This window comes from Dioscorea cayenensis, chromosome 18 (genome assembly GCF_009730915.1).
Source record: "Dioscorea cayenensis subsp. rotundata cultivar TDr96_F1 chromosome 18, TDr96_F1_v2_PseudoChromosome.rev07_lg8_w22 25.fasta, whole genome shotgun sequence".
Classification (NCBI taxonomy): domain Eukaryota; kingdom Viridiplantae; phylum Streptophyta; class Magnoliopsida; order Dioscoreales; family Dioscoreaceae; genus Dioscorea; species Dioscorea cayenensis.
Genome location: NC_052488.1, coordinates 22,103,023 through 22,118,611, shown reverse-complemented (window position 1 = coordinate 22,118,611; position 15,589 = coordinate 22,103,023). Strand labels below are relative to the sequence as shown.

Here is a 15,589-nt window from a genome sequence, read left to right as displayed (position 1 = left end):
GAGTTTTATTGATCAGACAGAAAAAGAAAGCTTCCAAAGCTATGGTAAATCGTACATGACAATTGAATTCACATAATACACACAGCCGATAGTTGCAAATATTTTCGATTCCAACATATACCCTTGCAATATTAGATAAACATATCTCTGTAGTTTGTACAAGAAGTTTACGTGCTAATTTAAACACACAACTAACAATCTTAGCTATAACATTCTCATCTACAATCCATTTATCTTAATTCACATTTTAGTGTTCTCTGTTCACCAAGGCACACAACACACAAACATTATGCGCAAATCGGAATACCTGATTCATCAGAAGAAGGCTGCAGTGCGCCGATCCTGATCTTGTACTTCTTCGCAACCCCATTAGAAGAGTTCGAATCCGATGCGCTATCCGGAGTTACCGGAGTGAAACCAACGTCATAAGAACTGCCAATGTAAGCCCCGCATTTCCGGCAAAGCAGCTTCGTACTCTGCCTTAAGAAGCCCCAAGAGTGCTTCGACGTGAAGAAGGGTAAACACCTCAACTCATCCACGTGAGAGAACCTGCTGTCATCTATCGAGTAGAATAACACTACTCCTTTCTTGATTGCCTTCCCATATTTGGAGCCGATGTTGGTTGTATTCCGTTGTGATGAGGAGAGATTTAGTGCATATCCACAATATCCACAACTGCAAGAAGTCATCAGGAGGAACCAAAGTTGTAATACATGATGATAATCTATCAAAAAGAATATGTTACTACATAACTTGTTCACTAAAAAGGGTGAAAAAAATACAATGAGTACGAAAATAATTCAATAAGCCAAGATCCTGGTGGCCAAAAATAACTACACTTCAGAAATTCATTGAGTGGTACTAAGTACTAACCAAACCACAATTCTTAATTCAAAACAAGAATATTCCACCATAAATGACAGCAAACAATGCTTTTCTACCAAGAATTAACTAATAAATAAATAATTTATAAAAATCAGGTTTCCAGCATAAATTAATCTATATCAACATCAAATTGACACACACAAAAAAAAAGACCACTTCCTACTAAAATTGGGAACTGAATTAGATTGAAGTATTAAATCCACGGATTGGACAAGCAAATTCATCCAAAATTTTCCCTTTTGGGAAATCAAAATAAAAGAATTTAAGGTAGACAAAAGACCAAAAAAAAAAAAAAATCAAACTTTTACTTGATAATGGTTTGCAGAACTCAGCAAGTCCTCCAAATGACGTTTTGGAGGAACCAAGCCATCATTTTTCAATCAAAAAAAAGAACGTGATAAAACACCAAAAGGACCCATTTTTCTTCAAAATTGTAAGGGTTTCATCAGTCAAAAAAGCAAAAAGCAACGATTTTGATCACAACCGTCACTTAATCACAGTTTCAAACACAATAATTCTAACAATTCAGCTCAAAACCCCATCTTTCTCAAAAAACTATGAAAAACCCACAAAAATTCAAAGAAGAAAAAACCTATAAAGAACATCTCGTTGAGAAGAAAGAGAATCCAACGCTGCTGGAGCTCCGTCCATGTCTTCCTCTTCACCAATCATAGACTTCTCGAAATCAGAAACAGATAAAGATTCAACGATTTCGAGAGAGAGAGAGAGAGAGAGAGAGGAACCGGTTGGAATCCAGGAAGGAGTGGGAGTTTATAGCGCTCCAAGGAGGAACCCTAGAATGGTCCAACGAAATATCAGCCGTTGGATGATTCCTTCACCTCGAGATCCACAACTCTTGTAGTGCTCATCGTGTATCACAAGATATGATCAGCATCGGACGGTCGATATTTCATTGTATGTTTTCGTGGTACAACCGTCACTATACGTACTCATCCATGCTTGTCTTGTTTGGAAGAGTCATTTAATTGAATTTTTTTAAATTTAAATTTAAAATATTTTTATGTAATTTTATATTTCAAACAAATTTTTTACCTAAATTATTATCTATTTTTAATAATTTTTAGATATAAATTTTATATGTCTCAAAAAAAAATAATAATAATTACTATTCACACTTTTATATTTTTAATAATTTTTCATCCATGCTTGTCTTGTTTGGAAGAGTCATTTAAGATTACAGTTGTCCGTTACAGTTGTCCGTTAATTTTTAGATATAAATTTTATATGTCTCAAAAAAAAAACAAGAGAACTTTTCCATCGTGCGCGTTTTGGACGCGGTCGGTGCAGGACAAGTGTCCGTTACAGTTGGCAATGAGATCAGCTGTTTGGTGCAAGAACACACACTGTAACATACCCAAAGAGATTTGGACATGTGTTTACAGCTTTTATTCGCACGAAATAGATTCCCCAGCTCAGTAGTTTAGATAAGCGTTGACAATCTAGTTTTGGTCCACAGGGTTACAGCTCATAAACATCCTAATTTTTATTATTAGTATTATTTTTAAGATGAGCAATTCGATAACTAAATAAAACAGAGACATACTTTGACACAATCACTACTCACACTTTTTAAATTTACGAAAAAACACAAAAAAAAATTGGGAAATTTTCAATGCTAATAAGAAGCAAATAAAAATATAGTATTTTATGCTCAAAGAGAGATGATAAATATGGCATAAATCTCCCAAATATATGAACAATTACATGGTGAATATAAATACAGTGATGAGAGTTTATTTCTATGGCATTGGATGAAATAACCAATTCCTAAAAAGGGCTGTTGATGAATCCATTGAAGAACATCTAAGAAGATCATCATAATGTACAGTAGAGTCACCAGTTGAGGTTTGCTTCCATTCAGGCGCTCTAAGAGAACAATTTCATCCATTTCATACAGGTTGGGTGGATGGAGGGATACCATGCTTTTGAAACCACTCCGGCATGTGAAATCTCTCGTGTAGCACTGGCCGGACGTCTTTCTGTGTAGATAGATGTTTGAGGAGCGGAAGAAGAACGTTGATGAGCTGAAACATCACGAAATGCATTTGTTGTTTTCAGATGCATTAAGGAATAGATAATCTTGCTCCCAACAAAAATAGAGAAGAAAAATAAACCTGTTCATCATAAGGTTGTCCAGCAGAAAAAGGAACACAAGGTATCCCATTCAATGGTTGCAGCAAGAAACTGAAGGGGTTGTTGTCAACAATAACAATGCGACAGAGATCCTTCGATAAGCAGGAAAGGTCTTTGACATGTTCACGAAATTCCCTGGTTTACACAACAGCAAACATTGATTATACTTGAGGCTGTTAAAAAAAAAAAAATCCAAAAGTTCTTTGGGCAACAGGAAACTTTGTAAGTGCCTACATTGACAGAAAAAAGAAAAGCAATCAAGTAGAAGATGCAGGCATGTATTCATGTGTTTCGCTTTTGAGTAGACACTGACTGAACTTTTTTAAGATCTGGGCCACAATCTAAACAACTTTTGTTTTTCATACTAAATAAAAGAGCATGTTCTATCCCACTATCTTAACAACAAATGAGGAGTGAATCACTTCTAAAGTCCTTTGATCACAAGTGCATAGGCCTCTTGCTACCTGGCTTTGTCACACACAACACTGCCTTGCTCATAATAACTCAAGGCAAGTCCAAAACACACACATCACTGTAATGTCATAAGCGAGTAAAATGCGGGCAAATTCAATGTGTTACCAATTACGAGATGAGAGAGCCCATGCGCGCATATGGATGTGCAGTGTGGCAGTAAATCGAAAAGAATATGTCATCATGCAGGGGATTAAGAAGAGAGAACAAATAGGAAACAAAATAAAGATACCATGTAATCCTCTATCATTGCGAGTAAATTGGGTTTTATTTACTTTATAAAAATTAAAAAAATATATAATAATACTAGAGGAGAGCAAGCTATTCCATCATGCATAGAACAAAGGACAAATTATGAAGAACAGATGTATGCTTAAATAATTATCACCAACCATCGAGGTATTGCTAATTTCAGTGATAGCAATGATTAAAAAAAAAAGTAACTTACGTGCTAACTGTTGCAGGCCGGTAGAGACGAAGGGAAAATTTGTTTTCAATATCAATTTTATCTACAAGGGGGCTAGCATAACCTGAAAGAACATCCAAGAAAGAGATTGTGAATGACATAGAGAAAAGGAACAAATAAAAAATATGGACATTAAAACAGACTAATAGATCACACTGTTAACCTTCAAGACCAGCAGTGAAGAGAACAAGATCAGAGAATTCACTAATTTGTTGCAAGAATTCATGCAGACCAGGACGCTCAAACACAGTCACATGATTCACTTTTGGTTTTCCTTCAGCATCCTTCAATCCAGAAATTTAAAATATTCATAAATAAATTTCTCAAAAACAAATTACTGGGAAAACAAGAAAGAAGCAATATCGAAAGAGAGCAACCTTCTCAGCAGATATGCATTCAAGTTCAAAGCATTTTAGACCAGCTTCAATTGCCTGGTTACGAACACTCGAAGGCAGGCTTGAAGTCTCATACGCACATACTAACGTCTCATCTAAATCAAGTACTATCTGCACATTTAGCTTAAGTTACATACTTCACATACAAAAATAAAAAAACCTCTTCATATAAATAAGCAACAATAAATGATCAATAAAAATTAAAAGAAAAACAAGTCTCATGTTCTGTCTTCTATATTACTCAAATTATCGAATGTTCATCCCTTCTTCAAAACAATACTCTTCTTCCTCTTAATCCAATAATCTTCTAGTTTCCTTTAATGAGCTTAAAAGATTTAAACTTTGTGTTAGAACTTTTTTCAACTTAATAAGATTCATCTTCTGTGGATCAAAAATCACAGAAATAAGATCACTCCTTCAATGGAGCCTAAACATGTTCAAATAATATTCTTCCACTTAATCTTAAAAAAAAAAAAAAAAATACAAAAATCCAACAAATGAGCTTAAGTTTTCTTATCCACCAAACCTTTCCATTTCTATAATAAGCTTAAAAGTCCTAAAAAATTTTGTTAGAATTTGTTTTCCACTTAATAAGATTATCATTTGATGAAACAAACATCACAGTAATAATAAGATCACTCCTCCATCAAAGCCTACTGAACAAAGATCCGAGTTAATGATCAAAACCCAAAGATTAACATGACAAACAACAAGTTAATCTTTCCACAAGAACAGCAAACACTCTACAAATCAAGCATCAAACTAGTATTAAAAAAATTAGCAAGGAATTATAAAGAAAAAAAAATGGGAATTTGATGGACAAATCCACACAAACTCCAATAAACTAAGAGCATAAACGGAGATTTTGAGATCTGGAGCAAACCGTGAGCTTCTCGAAAGGAGGAGGGCTCGGAGGGGGTTCAGAGGGGAGGGGTTTGAAGGCCGGCGTAGAGGAGGAGGAGGAGAGGAAGCGGCCACGGATGCCGACGATGGAGAGGAGAACCTGAGCCCATGATGGAGTTCCCCTGAGGATCTGGACGAGAACTCCGAAAAGGAAGCCAAACCAGCTGAGAACAGCACCGGCGGCGGCCGCCGCCTTGCTCCGATGATAGACAACCTCGACCTGCGCCGTCGCCTCCGCCATGGATGGACACGTGGCGAGCGATGATAGGTGGGGAAGGGCGAGGACCTTGGGGTGGAGATGATCGGGGACGGGAGGCGGGGGACAAATCCTTGAGGCACAATCATGGCTACCTCAAGGTGGCCCCCACAAAGCTCATTTTTTTTTTTCTTTTATTTCTTTTTTTTATTTTAATTTTATTATGTATTTACGTTATTCTTTTTAATATTATTATTATTATTATTATTATTATTATTTGATGTTTGAAGAGGTCTACCCACTATGAGCACGTAGGTATAATATAATTATTTCTTAATTTATTTATTAAAAACTATCCAAAATAAAAAAAAATTGATGTTTAACATTTATGCAGTTAAACTAACGTTGAAGTAATTTATTAATAGTTACATTTCTGTTATAAACCCAACTTTTATAAGTGGTGAGAATTTAAATCATGAATAAAAACATATTTTTTGAAATATAAATTATAATTATATGCGGATGATTTCAGTATTATGTATATGCAAATTCCAACTAACTAAAATTTGTGCACACTTCCGTCTTTGATAGCATAAAAATAGTGATTAGAATAAATCGGCTATTAAGATTATCCAAAATTTATTTAATTACTCCATAATAGTATATGTCTAATAAATATTAAATATAAATAATGTCAAAAAAGAGAGGATTGATGGCTTATCCATGTTGGCGTGGAAAATAATATTAAATTCAAAACTTGAAGATAATAAAATAAAGAAAAAGAACAATGTTGAAATGGATAGTTATTCTACATTTATTTATTTATGAATAACACAAGATAAACCCCTGGGAAATTTTATTTTCTTTTACCAAATAAACCAACATATTTAGAAATATACACATTAAATGTGGGAATAGGACATATTTGATCCAACTGAGTCACGTTGGAGTACATGACTCAGTAGCTTGACCGAATTGTAGTCTTTCTGTCCAATGATAAACTTAATTACCATTATATTAAGAGAATGAACTTGCTGTTGATGTCTATGAAGAGCTCATATTGAAACCATCTGAAGAGATTAGCAAGGAGTGAATTAGAATAAAGCACTTAATGAATTCATTTTTGTTAGTAATGCCATTTTTGTGTCCTAACTCAGCAACTGCATCTCAAGAACATAATAATTGTTGCCATTCCAGTACAAAATAATTTTACCAGATGAAACTGATTAGAAAAGAATATGTGTATATAAGTGCTTTCTTTTCATTCCTTAGATATTAGCTACATCATGTGGTAATAATCATTTATTTTATCATTATAACAAGAGTCAAGTATCAGCACAATTGACTCTGATAAATATTTTTCATCTAGCTTTCTTATTGCATTTCAAGCTAGAATCAAAGCTAAACCAAATTTACATCATGCAGTGATGAATTGATTATCTTTATCTTTCCTTTCCTAAGAATTTGATAATATTCCAAGGTGTGTTCTCTACTCATCAATGTCATTGTGGATGAACATACCACATTATAAAAATAAAAGACCATCTGAAGATGTTCAGTGACTTGTCATTATCAGCAAATGTTATTTTATCTATGAGGGCTCCTATCCTAGTTAAAACTGAAGAAAAGAAAAAACATTTAGCTAGTGGTTGATAGTGCGCAAAAAAAAAAAATCAGTAAACAAGTTCAAACCTGCAAGCTCTGATCTTTCATGACTGCATGAAGTTTTTTCAAACCCAATAGCAAAAAAGGCAGCTGCTCCTTCAAGCATCTCAAGCACATAGATGAATTGATCCTTTTCTATACAGACGAATACAGCCTGAAATACAAACAGGGAAAATGTTGTGATACAAGTATGAGTGAAAGTAATGCTACACAAAAGCTTGACAAGATGCTCACACTGCAAAAAGAAGTAACGCCAAGAATTTATAGCTTTAAACTCATTCCCATAAATCTCCTCGCAGGAGGAGGATTGCTATACAGTGTACACACTTGTTCTACATTTAGGATTTCCAAAGGCTTGACCTTCCTTGAAAAGTCTAGGACTCATTGTGCTTACACTGGTTGTCAGATATGAATCATATCATGGAGTTATTAATGGATAAAATTACAATTGATAGTAAAATTTCCGCAAAGAATATTCTACCTTAGCAGAAAGAATGTTAGCATTGATAGGTATTATTCACAAGCAGCCCATGGAAAGAATTCCACTTCTTGTTATCCAAACTAGAAGTAATTAATGAATCATTGGATACAATGATAAATGTACTCTAGAGCAGGGTTCTCACTAAAGTTAATATATAATGTTGAAATCCATTGATTAATATAATAACATATATCATCAATCAATTGTTGTACAAATAACAGAGGACTTGAGCAATGTACAAAACCTAGACTATGGTAAGCATATACTCAATAGCAATAGCCAAAAACGTTAACATCTTACTCTAGGTCCAGTGCCAAGGGATTTGAAGAAGCTCTTTTTCTTATCTGGCTGACGAACCGTGATGCTTCATCCAATTTATTTGCTCTTTCATAAACACTGGCAGCCACAAGATTCAACTCTTTCTTGTCAATGTTTGGATCAGCACTAAGCTTTTCAAGCAGAGATTCCACTCTTGAGAAATCCCGCTTCATACCCAACAAACTCAACATCTGGAAATGCACCTTATCTGAGAAAATACAACCCTCCTCCTCCATCTCCTTATACACAGCATCAGCTTTATCAAACTCCTGCAGCTTCCCATAAGCATTCAAGACAACAGCAATCACTTCAGAGTCCGGGAAGAACCCAGCTGCTCTCATTTTCTCAAAAACCTCAATGACATTCACATGCCTTCGGTTCCTTGAATACAAATCCATCATACACTTGAAAACAGTAATGTCCTTCACCTCCCCAGCCTCAGCCGCTTGCCTGAACACCCATGTAGCCTCCTCAACCCTGCCAGCATTCGCAAGAATAGCAACAGCAGTCTCCTTGGCAATGCCCTCAGGATGTTTAAGCTCATGTAGCAAACGCTTAGCATGTCCAACAAGCCCTGCCCTCTCATAAGCGACTATCATTGTTTGGTAAAGCACTGGGTCAATTTCTGCTCCAGAACTCCTCAGCTTCTGGAATAGCTTAGCTGCCCGTTCGAGCTTTCCAGCTCGAGCCCATATGGATATAATGGTAGAGTAGGTAATGGCATTAGGCTGAATCTCCTTCAGCTGCATCTCTTGCATCAAATTCCCTGCTTTCTCATGCTCCAGAGATTTCCCATAAATTTTAATCATTGTATTGTAAGTAACTACATTCTGCTGAATTTCTTTTCTTTGCATCAAACGAAAGAGATGAATGGCCTCACCAAAAAGCTCAGCGTCGCCATAGACACGGAGCATGGTGTTGTAGGTGACGATGCTGGGTTCAAGACCGAGCTTGCGCACGCTCCAGAAGAGCCGGTCGGCCTCGCGTGCCATGTCAAGCTGGCCGTAAGCGTCGATCATGATGTTGACAGTCATGAGATCGAGAGGCACCCGGCGATCTCTCATTTCTGAGAAGAGGGACAGCGCCTCGAGGTACCGGCCGCGGGCGACGAGAGCGCAGAGGATTGTGGAGTAGGTGACCGTGTCAGGGGGGACTTGGTGGTTTTCGCGCATTTCAACAAGCAGTTGCTGGGCTTCGCGGAGGAGGCCGGCGCGGGAGAAGGCGTGGATGATGGAGTTGAAGGCGACGAGGTCGAGGGGAGAGGAGGAGCCGAGGAGGCGGGAGGCGATGGAGACGGCCTTGGAGTGGTCGTTGAGCTTGAGGGCAAGCTCAATGAGGGTGGTATGGAGGACGAGGTCGGGAGAGACACGATCAGCGTCCATCCGACGGAGCCAGAGGAGGGCGGCGTCGAGGAGGCCGGCGCGGGCGAGGTAGGAGATGAGGGTCGAATAGGTGACGCGATCGGGGGAGAGAGAATGGTGGGATCGCATCTCGAGAACGAGGCCAGAGGCAAAAGACCATTGCCGGGCGCGGAGGGCGTTGCGAAGTGCGACATTGTAGGCGAAGACGGAAGGGGAGTAGCCGGCCGGGCCAAGCATCCAATCGAGGAGAGCGACGGAGCGGCGCCAATCAGGCTCGCGTGAAAGCAAGGAGACCATGAAGCGGAGGGAGAGAAGAGGGGTTCGGCCACCGCCGGCGTAGGGGGACATCACAGCGTGGAGCTCCTCGGCGGTAGTGGTGCGGCTGAGGAGGGACAGGAGTTCGTCCATGTTGATGCTGCGATCGATGTATCGGTGGTGCTGGTGGCGGGAAAGGTTCGGGTTTCTCCATACTTGCTTGGATGGGAACGAAGAGGAGGAGGAGGGGGGTGGAATGGCGAGCTTGGTGGTGGCGCTAATGGCGGAGAGACGTTGCTTGAGTGGGAGAGAAGGGGAGGAATGGGGACTGGGGATGGATGCCGCGAGTGCGGCCATTGCTCATTGCTCACTCGAGAGGATGAGAGAAATATTTATTTTTATTTATTTATTTTTAATAATTATATAAATGAAATAATAAGTATATATATATAGCAACGTAAACGTCCAGGATTTCAAATATAGAAGATAGACATAGACACAACTTAATATATAAACAGTAACTATAACAAAATCCAAATAATGTATCATTAAGGCCATCTCCAACCTGCCTTTTAAACATATTTGGCAGGTTCAATTTGGCATCAAATTTTACGCTAACGACATCCTTAAATTAGCTGACGATAGTAATTCTATGGTATAATCATTATAAATAATATTTTTTTAAAATTTTTTTTATTTGTCACAATTCATGTTTTTTTATATGGCATTTTTTAATATTAATAAATATTTATTATTAATTTTTTTAAATTATTCTTAATATGTAAAAATATAAATTAATAAATAAAAAATTAATTTTTTATAAAATTTTATAAAATAACTAAATTCTTTGTATATAAGATTCGGTTAATTATGATAGATAAAATAATAGAAGAAATACTAAAATATTTTTTATAATTTTGTATAATAATTATTTATAATAAAAAATTTACAGTATTTATATAATAAATAACCATTAAATAATAATCAAATAATATAATTAAATGCAAATAGAGAACGTTATTGTTCACGAACCTAAATTATTATTTATATATATAACAACAATTTTATCTAGTAATTTCGAAGTGTTTAAAAATATAAATAAAAAATCACTGGCTTTGGTCTCCGCCATTGCTCTTCTCGAGCTATTCCAGTAGAGAAAGGGATTCCATTGCAGTAGGAGAAGAGGAGGAGAGGGAGAGGGAGATGGGGATGGACTACTATAAGATATTGCAGGTGGATCGGAGCTCGAAGGAGGAAGAGATCAAGAAGGCGTACCGCAAGCTCGCCATGCAATGGCACCCGGACAAGAACCCTAGCAACAAGAAGGACGCTGAGGCCAAGTTCAAGAAGATCTCTGAGGCATACGAGGTTATCATGCCTTCTCTCTATCTTTGCGGAATCTGTAAACCCTAAAGTTGATTTCTTGTATCTTTCTTCGTTGATAGGTTTTGACTGATCCGAAGAAACGGGAAATCTATGATCAGTATGGAGAGGAAGGACTCAAGGGCCAGGTCCCGCCGCCGGCCGGTGGGTCGTCAGCGTATCCTGGGACGTCGGAGTTTAAGTTCAACCCTAGGAGCGCTTTTGAGATTTTCTCGGAGTTCTTTGGGTCTGCCAGCCCGTTTGGTGGTGGCGCTGGGGATTCGGGTGGAGTTCGGAGGTTTCCTAATGGGTTATCGGATGATATCTTTTCGGCGTTTCGTGGTGGAATGGGCGGTGGGGAGGCTTCGGGCAGTGGGGGGATGAGGAAAGGGGCCCAAATTGAGCGTACGCTGGCTTGTAGCTTGGAGGATTTGTACAAGGGGACGACAAAGAAGATGAAGATTTCGAGGGATGTCATTGATTCAAGTGGGTGAGTGCTCCTCTTTGCATTCTTACTGATAAAAATTATATTTTTCTTGAATTTCTTTGGTTACCTGGTGATGTGGTTTGAGATTGAATTCTGCTATATCTGTAATTTCCTTTTTTTTCTTTCATTTCTTCTGTTTGTTTCTTTCTTTTCTGTAATATTTGCAATCAATGCAGGAGCCTTTTTATGAACATTATAGAGGGTGTATATGTAGGTGAACACAAGATTAGGACAAATTTAGATGGCAATCTTTTGGGTGGATATCTATGAGCGCTACTAATAGTTAAAATTTGTATTGTCACCCGTGCTGTGTTTTTACTTTTATTGACCTTATAGACCCATAAGCATATTACAGAGGACTGGGGCCAAATGAGGCTGTATATGCATAGAGCTCATTTTATTGTATGTAGTGGAGGCAGTGGAGCCAAATGAGGTTCACATTGCAGAAATTGTTCGAACATGTTGATGTGAGAATTAAATTCTCGAGGAGCACTACTTAAATTTGTTATATGCATCTCATTGAAACTTGATTGAGTTAATGCTCAGTGATCCCTTTGTGCTGAAAGAGGAGAATGCAACCAAAAATTGCACACATGAAAGTCATGAGGGTAGATTCTTGAATTCTTGCGACAATAGTAGGTGCTAGGGCTGTTAACCAGCCAAACTGAATGTGAGCAAGCCATGTTTGGCTTGACCTAAGCTTGAATATAATTCAATCTATTAATAATTGCACTAACTTAACTAAGTTTGAAGTTTATTGTTGAATTAAGCCTAAGCATGGCATGGCTAGTTTGACTTAACTTAATTGGTTTCTGTTTTATTTTATTTTTTTCTTACAGTAATATATTGATATGGATTATGTACACAATTATATATCAAAACTTTAAGTATCCAGTGTTAGTTGAAAATGCTTGATAAAAGCCTTCACTCAATATGGACTTTTTCTTTAACAAACCCAGGTTCATGTCTTGGCTTCAGCCGCAAGTGAGCAGTTTGTTTCATGTTTAGACAAATCAAGCTCAATGGCTTGCTCCAGCTTGGATTTGTATTCTGGCTGAGCTTGAGCTTGTTGATGATCTGAATTCAAATGCGCTTCTTATTTGTTCAATCCTAGCCCATTTATATATCTGTAGTTGATGTTCTAAATTTAATTGCCCATTGTACATGCTATTGTCCTGCCCTACTGATTAAGGTGAATGTTTGGGTTTCTTGCCCCCCTCCTTCATGGATTAACTAAATTTGATTGGTTTTAAGTTATACTAGCATGACACTTGCGCACCTTGGCATGCCTCCTAATTATTTTTGTCAGTTTTGTGTAGTTTCAGTTCCCTTGGTTGAAGAACAAGTTCTTTTCTAAAGGATCTTAATTCTTGATACTAACTTCTCCATTTCAGCTAAAAACCTATCTACTACTATACTAGTCTTTTTCATCTCAAATGAGATTGAGTTGCTTTGATAAACAAAGTATTTCAGATATTTGTAAACGGCATCAGTTCTTTCCACGAGTAATAAATATCAATAGATTCTAGTTACTCCCAATTTGCAATGGCTAATAGTTATTTTTACCATTTGTGTTATTTTTGCTCCAACAGTCCAACTTGCTTTAATATAGTCATATTTTTTAGGTCTTCCATGAAAACCATCCCTCTTCTTTTCAAAGGGTTTTGTTGTTCATCTTTTGATCTTGCTCTGTGACTGCATGACGTTGGTGTATGATTTTCTTTTGTAAGCAACTACAATCTATTGTGATGAGAGATTGGATGGTTATAAAGGAGAAATACTTGATGGCCAATTTCTGATTTCATCCAATAAAGGTGTGGATATTATTTAATTTATTTATTTTACTGGTCTGTGGTAAAAAAGAAGTTTGCATGCACTAAAGAATAACTAATATCGTCCTATATAGGCACTGTTGTAGTGTAACAAGTCTTTCAATCCTTGTGATTGCGTCCTTACCTTTGTGATATTCTTCACAAAAAGGTATATTTACTAGTAGTGCAAACAAACATATCTATAGCAAAAGATCTGGTGAAAAAAACGTGGGGTTAAGGATGGACTATATTGTATTATTTAGGGTGTCTGACAACACTGCGAGTCCCTTTGATCAGTTAACTTGCTCAATTTGTTGGACCATTAGATCATTGTTTGTGCTTCAGTGGTGTGTTTGGATTCAATCAATTTTATCTTGTTTGCTACTACAGGAGGCCATCAACCATAGAGGAGATCTTGACAATTGATATCAAACCAGGGTGGAAGAAAGGGACAAAGATAACATTTCCTGAGAAGGGAAATGCGCTACAGAACTTAATACCATCCGATTTGGTCTTCATAATCGATGAAAGGCCACATGGTGTTTTTAAAAGGGATAAGAATGACTTGATTGTCACTCAGAAGATCTCTCTCCTCGAAGCCTTAACAGGTTACACAGTGCAGTTGACAGCATTGGATGGCCGGAATTTGACAATCCCAATCAAAACTGTCATCAGCCCCACATACGAAGAAGTTGTTCAAGGTGAAGGGATGCCAATTACAAAGGAACCATTGAAGAAAGGCAATCTGAGAATCAAGTTTCAAATTAAATATCCCAACAGGCTTACTTCTGATCAGAAGGCAGCCATCAAGCAGGTACTGTCTTGATCTTAAAGACCCTTAAATCTGTCGGGTTTCACTGCCGTCTGACCGTGCACCATTTTCGCCTGATGTTATTTTCAAACTTGTGTATAACATGAATCACTGTCCCTACTGTCTCGATGATATAATGTGCTAATGCTCAAGTTGTAAATATATACTGTTGATAACTGAATCAATTTTGCAAATTGATGAAATCCAAAGGCCAAATGGACAACACTGTTGGAAATTGCATGTATGGCCCATTGAAAAGAAGAAGAAGAAGAAGAAGAAGAAGAAGAAACCTTTTGTTTCAGTTTCAATGTATTCTTTTAGCTCTCAAATCATCACTTTCCAGCACACTGTTTGGGTAGAGTGTTTCTTTGGACTCCAAGTACACAATTCAATGGACTTCATTATGCATTATGAATAAAGCTGGACCACCTTCTCCTGCTGATGTTTATATGAAAAAGAGGTGGTGAGAAATAATAAAGACATATATATATATATATTACAATGTATGTTGAGGAGAAAAAGTTGAGGTTTGATAGTGTAGTCCCATTCACTAAAAAGCATGTCAACTTCCAAATGACAAAAGGTTTTCCAGGCACTCAGGCAGGCCTTCCAAACTAACGCTGCTGCTCAGCAGCTATCATGTCTCACCAGCAGCGCGTGCTACTTAATTTCCTCAATTTTTAAGTCCATCAAACTTACTCACAAGTACTCTGTGTATGTTCAGACCAAACACTTGAGAACTTTTGTACGTGTACCTGAACACTGAAGACAATATATCTTTAATTTTATGTAGAAGATGAAAATTTTATTTACTCTTGTCATGACTCATGAACCCAGTAAAAATTTTGTGTGTGTGAATATAAATTCAAATTAAACTATTAAAGTAACAAAGCATAAAGCTTTGCTATACATATGAAAGTTGAGAGATGCTGTTATTTAATTAATAATGTTCATCATTATTAGTGAATATCAATGGAGAGGAGTGCCCCAACAATGCAGGGAAAGGCACATCCTCAAAAGTAGCATAGCTTTGTCACTGAGAAACACAGTGAGGAAATCAAAAGGAGCAAAAAAATATATATATAAAAAAAAAATTATAAAGATAGAGAGAAAAGAGAATGGAGAGTGAGTATATAGGAAGATGCCCACTTTACAAAGAAAAAGATTCTGAAAGGATTTCAAATGGCAAAGAGAGTGGAAGGTTGAATATGTTGATGGCCACTCAAAGTGAATCTCTCTCCCTTTCTCTTTCTCTTTCTCTTTCTCTTTCTCTTTCTCTCTTTATAGTGCATGCGTGTGCTGTCAGCCATGACCACCAGGTGCACCACAATGTCCTCTATGCTCTGGTCCCCCATGTACACACATAAGCATCCATCTCCCTGTCATTCAACTTCATTGGATAGTGACTGCATAATATTATATATATATATATATATTATTTACTCAAAGTTATCATTATTAATCTTGCCTTTTACTTCTAAATTCTAATTCAATTCAAAGGGGAAGATTACTACAGATTATATATATGCACCTTTTTATTCATCATTCTTTCATAAATAATGTTTAGC

The 15,589-nt window shown here is 37.2% G+C and overlaps 4 protein-coding genes across 5 annotated transcripts; 1 reads left to right on the top strand and 3 right to left on the bottom strand.

The window, feature by feature from the left end:
• Positions 1 to 40: 40 nt before the first annotated feature.
• On the bottom strand, positions 41 to 1,634 carry LOC120282027 (uncharacterized protein At4g08330, chloroplastic-like). The gene is made up of 2 exons (XM_039288746.1): positions 1,478 to 1,634; positions 41 to 675 (listed from the first exon to the last, which is right to left on the bottom strand). The coding sequence occupies exons 1-2, from the start codon at positions 1,555 to 1,557 to the stop codon at positions 288 to 290; spliced, it is 468 nt and encodes a 155-aa protein (XP_039144680.1). The 5' UTR covers positions 1,558 to 1,634; the 3' UTR covers positions 41 to 287.
• Positions 1,635 to 2,566: 932 nt separating this feature from the next.
• Positions 2,567 to 5,598, bottom strand: LOC120281653 (CTD nuclear envelope phosphatase 1-like). The gene is made up of 6 exons (XM_039288344.1): positions 5,255 to 5,598; positions 4,354 to 4,482; positions 4,140 to 4,260; positions 3,959 to 4,040; positions 3,021 to 3,174; positions 2,567 to 2,930 (listed from the first exon to the last, which is right to left on the bottom strand). The coding sequence occupies exons 1-6, from the start codon at positions 5,513 to 5,515 to the stop codon at positions 2,796 to 2,798; spliced, it is 882 nt and encodes a 293-aa protein (XP_039144278.1). The 5' UTR covers positions 5,516 to 5,598; the 3' UTR covers positions 2,567 to 2,795.
• A 644-nt stretch (positions 5,599 to 6,242) lies between these two features.
• LOC120282703 (pentatricopeptide repeat-containing protein At5g39980, chloroplastic) lies at positions 6,243 to 9,911 on the bottom strand. Of its 2 annotated transcripts, none has more exons than XM_039289556.1 (3): positions 7,917 to 9,911; positions 7,163 to 7,289; positions 6,243 to 6,540 (listed from the first exon to the last, which is right to left on the bottom strand). In XM_039289556.1, exons 1-2 carry the CDS (start codon positions 9,905 to 9,907, stop codon positions 7,271 to 7,273), a joined length of 2,010 nt encoding a protein of 669 aa, XP_039145490.1. In that variant the 5' UTR covers positions 9,908 to 9,911; the 3' UTR covers positions 6,243 to 6,540; positions 7,163 to 7,270. The 2 variants fall into 2 exon arrangements, with proteins under 2 accessions (XP_039145490.1, XP_039145489.1); XM_039289555.1 differs by lacking the exon at positions 6,243 to 6,540 and adding an exon at positions 7,370 to 7,530 and having other exon boundaries at positions 7,165 to 7,289.
• A 737-nt stretch (positions 9,912 to 10,648) lies between these two features.
• Positions 10,649 to 14,261, top strand: LOC120282492 (dnaJ homolog subfamily B member 1-like). The gene is made up of 3 exons (XM_039289315.1): positions 10,649 to 10,918; positions 10,996 to 11,402; positions 13,601 to 14,261. Exons 1-3 carry the CDS (start codon positions 10,754 to 10,756, stop codon positions 14,034 to 14,036), a joined length of 1,008 nt encoding a protein of 335 aa, XP_039145249.1. The 5' UTR covers positions 10,649 to 10,753; the 3' UTR covers positions 14,037 to 14,261.
• The last annotated feature ends 1,328 nt before the right edge of the window (positions 14,262 to 15,589 follow it).

Excerpts from the sequence above, each read along its gene's own strand:
- LOC120281653 (XM_039288344.1), bottom strand. The coding sequence starts at position 5,515 with ATGGCGGAGGCGACGGCGCAGGTCGAGGTTGTCTATCATCGGAGCAAG. Across the intron at positions 4,483-5,254 it reads CTCCTTTCGAGAAGCTCACG|ATAGTACTTGATTTAGATGA; the intron begins GTTTGCTCCAGA and ends CTAAATGTGCAG. Across the intron at positions 4,261-4,353 it reads AATGCATATCTGCTGAGAAG|GATGCTGAAGGAAAACCAAA; the intron begins GTTGCTCTCTTT and ends TCTGGATTGAAG.
- LOC120282492 (XM_039289315.1), top strand. The coding sequence starts at position 10,754 with ATGGGGATGGACTACTATAAGATATTGCAGGTGGATCGGAGCTCGAAG. Across the intron at positions 10,919-10,995 it reads AGATCTCTGAGGCATACGAG|GTTTTGACTGATCCGAAGAA; the intron begins GTTATCATGCCT and ends CTTCGTTGATAG. Across the intron at positions 11,403-13,600 it reads GATGTCATTGATTCAAGTGG|GAGGCCATCAACCATAGAGG; the intron begins GTGAGTGCTCCT and ends TTGCTACTACAG.
- LOC120282027 (XM_039288746.1), bottom strand. The coding sequence starts at position 1,557 with ATGATTGGTGAAGAGGAAGACATGGACGGAGCTCCAGCAGCGTTGGAT. Across the intron at positions 676-1,477 it reads CAACGAGATGTTCTTTATAG|TTGTGGATATTGTGGATATG; the intron begins GTTTTTTCTTCT and ends GACTTCTTGCAG.
- LOC120282703 (XM_039289555.1), bottom strand. The coding sequence starts at position 9,907 with ATGGCCGCACTCGCGGCATCCATCCCCAGTCCCCATTCCTCCCCTTCT. Across the intron at positions 7,531-7,916 it reads CCCTTGGCACTGGACCTAGA|TGTAAGCACAATGAGTCCTA; the intron begins GTAAGATGTTAA and ends TCTGACAACCAG.